This window comes from Nuphar pumila, chromosome 12 (genome assembly GCF_984573655.1).
Source record: "Nuphar pumila chromosome 12, dmNupPumi1.hap1.1, whole genome shotgun sequence".
Taxonomy (NCBI): Eukaryota; Viridiplantae; Streptophyta; class Magnoliopsida; order Nymphaeales; family Nymphaeaceae; genus Nuphar; species Nuphar pumila.
The window spans coordinates 38,994,826-39,000,825 of record NC_143260.1 but is presented as its reverse complement, the minus strand read 5'-3'; the positions used below and the strand labels follow the sequence as shown (position 1 = coordinate 39,000,825).

Here is a 6,000-nt window from a genome sequence, read left to right as displayed (position 1 = left end):
AAGAATAGAAATGGATTTAGGGAGTTTAAATGAGACCTGGAAATGGACTTGGATTTTAAGATCTTAGTATTGGGAATGGAATAGGATCTCAAAATGGATTTAAGATCCGATGTAGAATTGGGTTTAAGATGGATTTAGATATGAAGTCTGAGATCCAAAGTAGGACTGGATTCTGGATCCTAACATGGATTTGGATCTGAAGTCTGAGATCCAAAGTGAAATTGGATTCTGGATCTTAAAGGGGATCTGGATCTAAAGTCTAAGATCCGATGTAGAGTTGGACTCTAGACCCTAAGATAGATTGTGGATCTGAAGTCTGAGATCCAATGTAGACCTGGGTTCTGGATCCTAAGATGCAATTGGATCTGTAATCTAAGATCCAAAGTGAAATTGGGTCCTGGATCCTAAAGGAAATTTTGGATCTGAAGTCTGAGATCCAAGGTGAAATTTGGATTCTGGATCCTAGAATGGATTTTTGGGTTTTTAAAAGTCCAAATGAGACTTTTGAAAATGGATCTGGTTTTTGAAAATCCAGATTGAATTTAAAATTCAAGAATTGAATCTTGAATAAATGAATTTCAAAGTCGATTTAGACCTTGAATTTGAAGTTTGAATTTTGAAATGTAGAAGAGGAAGAGAATCTCAAAGTTAAATTGAACTTTGGATTTGATTTGGAGTATTTGAATATAAATGAATTTGGAATTTCAAAGTCAAATTGAACTTTGAAATCTGATTTGAATAAAAATGAATTTGAAATCTCAGAGTTAGATTGAATTTTGAGATTTAACAATGAAATTGAATCTTGAAAATTGAAAGAATGAATCGGATTTGATAAGGATTGAAGATAGATTCGAAGAAAGATATTTACTTGGAGTTTTTAAAAAATGAATTTTTGAAAATATGATGTAATTCTATCCTAAATGATGAATGAATTTGAAGAATTTGAAATTGGATTTTGAAAATCTATTTCATTCTTTGGATGAATTAAAACAAGATTGAAAATATAATACATCCTTGACTATGGTCATTGAATGTATTATATAATAATCTATATTTAAATTCATGTGAAGAATGAAACACATTTGGTGCTTTTATAGAATTTAAAATGAAATTAACTCTCAATATACCCTGACTATGGCCATTGGTATATATTTTGAGTTAATTTTAAGTTAAATTCTGATAAAAGAAAAAAAAATATTTAAGGAAAATATGATAAATTTTGAAAATGGATCCAGTGTTATTTCGTAAAAGATAAAAATCCTAAGTCTTGTTTACATCCCGACTATGGCCGTTGATGTAAATCATCAACTTAGGATTAATTTACCTCTTGCGAAATGGTGCACGTGCCATTCGTGTAGCCATTTGTGAAATTTTTGAAATATAAAGGTAAAAAGTATGAAAAACAAGTAATCTATGATATTTACTATGCTCATTCATTTTATCTAAAACAGGAAATGTAAATTCTCATTAAGATCTAACTATTACAATACATGAAATTGAATTTACAACTCCAAACAATGATATCTTCCACATATTTCCTGCAAGAACACTCAGTTAGTGTAAACATAGAAAAGAATTGCTCATGTCATACGGATTTCAAAGATGCCAATGATGAAATGTTCTTATGGCAAGATATTTATGACTTAAGGTGTAAGATGTGATATATACATACATATATACCTACATACATATATACATATATATGAATATGCATATGTTACATGTGCAGCATAGGTGGATGAGAGTGATGCTGGAATTTATGGGTAGTAATCAAATGGATGAATGCTAAAATTATCATGAGAATGTAAATGCTTTTGTAGGAAAGTTCAGCAAAAAGACAGGTGGGGCTGAACAATGTGAAGTGCTTGGGGTACCGTGAATATATTCAAGGTGGGAAATGAAGGTGGCTATTTAGGTGGATGTTATGGTTTACACAACAAATGACACCCAAGTTGCAACTGAGTACTGCAATGGTGAAGGCAAGTGTTGAAATGGGTGTTGATAGGCAAATATGGACATGTTAATGGGTTTTTACACCAACAGCAACAGGCCATGGATAGGGTGAATAGTGTGCTACAGGTAGGGGCTTCATGCTGCAGATGGTAACTGGAAGCTGGAAGCTGGAAGCTGCTGAAGCAGTGGGTGAGAGGTGTTTCCATAAGCAATGTGTGACAGCAATGCTATGTTATGAAGAACTGGGTTATTTGTAGTAAAATGCAGTGATGTAGGATGGAAAAGATAGGAATGAAGTAGGTATATTATAATGATGTTACAAGGGAAAGGCTGTACGCTACTGATGGGGTGCAGCAATGGTGACGGGGTGTTGTATTGCAGCAGATGCTGCTGATCAGTATAACATATATACTGGTGGGATCCTAACTGGTAATGGAGATAGATATGTGGAGATGGGCAGGGTTTTTTTTTTTTTTTTTGATGATACTGTGAATGAGGATGAAGTAGCTATAGTATTTGCAGCAGATAGATGACTAATATAAGTGGAGATATGAAGCAACACAGCTGTGCTGTAAGCATGCTGAAAGTGATATACGCAGGAAAATTGTTGGCAATTGGTAGGGACATAGTGGATTTTAGCAATGCCCAACATTGTTGTAGATAAACAGACGCTTGCAGCAATACGTGGTATTGCTGTAAGTGTTTGTCTACAGCAATGCTAAGCATTGCTGTAAGTGATGGAGGCTGTGCATAGGGTAATGGGGTGTGCTGAGTATAATGAAGTAGTGCTATTTACAGATGTGCACATGGGTGTTTGTGAAGAAGGTAGTGCGGGTGAAACTGTGGTAAGAGACAATGGATATGCTGTGAGTTGATGAGTGAAGCTTTTACACTGTGAAACATCATCTGTGTATACTATTATTGTGATATTGATGACAAGATTGCCAAGGACAAAGAGGAATAAGTAAACAATAAAACAAAGAAATCAGAGACTACATATATATATATATATGTATATATATATGTATATATATATACATATATAGATATATATATGACAACAAAATGAGATAAAGAAAGTTTATGTTCATATGCTGTAATTAGAGTTAGTTATATCTCTACACAAGCTAGAGAAGAGTAAGCATTTTGCTGAAAAAAAAAAAGCTTCTAAATATGAAGAGTCCAAAGGATTTTGAACAATAGATGGACATTTAAGATTCAAAGCAGTGACCTGCAAAACTCATTTACTCCATTGGTTTCGATTTTCTCATGCTTCAGAAGTTTATCTAGGAAGGCCCCGTAAGGGTGTCTTATACAGGCCAGGAGGTCTATTGAACCTCCGAACTCTTATCATGACATGTTGCGAGGAATCTTCTGCTATTATCATTGAAGATCTGTTTATCAATATCTGAGTCATCCTTGTTGCTGCCATGCTTTCCCTTGATGTTGCAGAGGAGTGCTGCTGCTCACGTATTATGACTTTCTTTGATTTTGAACAACGATTTCTGAGGGAAATTAACCTTGCAATTGGAGCTGGAGAGACTGGGTGATGCTGGGGCTTAGTTAGACTAAAATGCCAGCATTATGAGACGCAGGAACACACTATTGAATGCTTATGTAAGATTCACATCAATGTAAGAGAAATGAAAGAACCAGAGCATACAGATAAAATAGCGAACTAAAAAAAAAATACGGTCATTCCCCACAATAATTAGCCATTAGAACTTAGCAAAACTTAGATCTAATTCAAGGAATCCTAGCACAGCGATCTCACGGCGTGAATCTGATGATCAGAACATTAGGGGATTCTGGTTATCAATTTCATGTAATTAGGGTTTAAATCAAAACTCACCGATGATCAGCTACGACTAAAAAAAATAACCACTCGCTTGCTGAATTCAACCATCGAATGATCCTTTAATCAGAGCATAGGAAACAATGTATGTTAAGACAATCAGAATAGAGATATTTATTCAGAAACGGAAATCAACACCGGCATCATACAGATCAAAACGAGAACTAATGAGAATAATAATAATAAGAAGCAGGGGAACACAATGAAACAGGAATTTGAACATGCTGAATCAAGGATAGGCGACAAACTATGTTAATGGACAGGATAACTCAGATGACGAATGCGTGTTTAACAATGAATGGCAGAATTTCAAAGTATGAAATAATATAGACAAGATATTGAGAAGGAAGAAAAGATAACATAATACTGAAAACGTAGATTGCAATAAGAAAAATATTGAATATCAACAAATGATAGTCTGTAAACCAAAAAAAATTGATAAATATAGAAGGGGTTGTTGGACAAAATAATCCATTGCTGTTGCACGGAGGTTGTTTGATGTTGTATAAACAACTCAACACTATCGTCTGTGCGTTAATGGGGTTGGAAGCAAATAAGCAAAAGAAAAGAAGAAGGAAAACCTGGCGAGAAAGAACGCTTACCTTAGTTTGATTGAGTGTGAATGGTTTCCTTCAGACCAGTGGAAGAAAACCAGAGAGCTCAGAAGAAAAAGGAAAGAGGGGATTTGCTTAGCTACTTGTTGTAAAGAGGATCATTCTTGTTCTGAGCCAGCAGAGGTGAAGACGGATGACCATGGAGAGGCAGGAGACAGATCAGATGTATGAAGAAAGATGCGGGGGTGAGAAGCGGTCCCAAGGAAGAGGGTCTTCGTCCCTTTTTAAAGATGGAAAGGAGGATGCGGTTGAAGATGGGGGGCTTACGAAGGAGGAGATGGAGGATTTTGTTAGAGATGGACGACGACTGAGAGAGACGATGGGGAAGTTGAAGATCAATGGTTCCTCCGCGGGGATGAGGGATCGAAGGGTTTTGGGAGAAGGAAGGTCGGGCCATAGAGGAGAGAGAGAGGCGGCTGAGGAAGGAAGATGGCGAGAGTTAGGGTTTTTTCAAAAACCCTAACTCGACTTTAAAATGAAAATAATGCTTTTTCCAAAGAAGGGCCTCTTTTAAAAAGTTTTCTCTAAAACAGGTTTCTAAAAATCCTTTTGCAATTTTCTTCATTTATTTTTGATTTTTTTGGTTCTTTTCCGAGTATTTTTTTTTGTATTTTGGGAAATACAAAATCCTAAAATGTACGGCAAAACAAGGATTTAAACTAATTTTTTTTTTTGTATTTTTGAGAAATATTTACAAAAATAAGGTTTTCAAGGCTATTTTGAGGAAATTTCTTCAGAAAATGGGTTCGGACCCAAGTTTTGAGAAAATGTTTGAGTTTTTGAAGCTTGAATTGAGAAATACATGTGATGGATCCAAACGGATGTCGAATGGACTGTCCGAGCTATTTAAAGACTATTTTTGGTATTTTCTATAATTTAAATTTGAACAAGGAGATTTAGATTTGAATCTGGACAATGGATCCAGATCCGAAATCAATTTAAACATATAAAATGAATTTGATTTCAGTAAAACTTGAGAAATGAACTAGAATTTAGATTTAAAATGACTCATTTACTCAAAAAATGAATTTAGGGGCAAAAAGGGAATATTTAGAAGATTTTGAAAAATTTGGGGTGTTCACACTGGGTCAGAATAAGGTATAACCCAACCTGTCTTACCTTTTCACATGAAAGAAAATAGGTTTTAGTTTTACCCATTTTCAGCAGATCCAGTACCATATATGCTCAGATAATCACTAGATTTGGAACTTTAACTATGGGATTTGAGTCAGGTCTGCTTTGGGTCTGGGCACACCCCAAAAATCGATAGTGTTGTGTGAATACTGACCTGATCCATATCCAACTGATTCTCATTCCTACTTGTTTCTAAACAAGTCAGGAGCTTTCATTTCACACACATATATTTTTTTATGGAGATCTTGAAACTCATGTGGTTGATTTAGTTCTGAATCTTGCTTTGCTGTGTCAGAGCTTTCATTCTTCAACATGTGAGTGTTTCTGTCCTTATGATAGTGGTCTCTTTCTTTCCATTACAAATGACACACTTGCCTGCTCCTTCTCTGTGCCGGTTACTGCTTTTGTCCATAGTTAGATACATGTATGGAGAACTTATGTGAA

The 6,000-nt window shown here is 35.2% G+C and overlaps 1 protein-coding gene across 1 annotated transcript in view; it reads left to right on the top strand.

Moving 5' to 3' along the window:
* Positions 1 to 4,555: 4,555 nt before the first annotated feature.
* The window catches only part of LOC149820784 (DNA polymerase zeta catalytic subunit-like), a 64,130-nt gene continuing 62,685 nt past the window's right edge, over positions 4,556 to 6,000 (top strand). Inside the window, exons 1-2 of the mRNA XM_089981852.1 lie at positions 4,556 to 4,792; positions 5,852 to 5,950. Of these exons, the coding sequence (XP_089837978.1) occupies positions 4,556 to 4,792; positions 5,852 to 5,950 (336 nt within the window). The remainder of the gene's footprint in view (positions 4,793 to 5,851; positions 5,951 to 6,000) is intronic.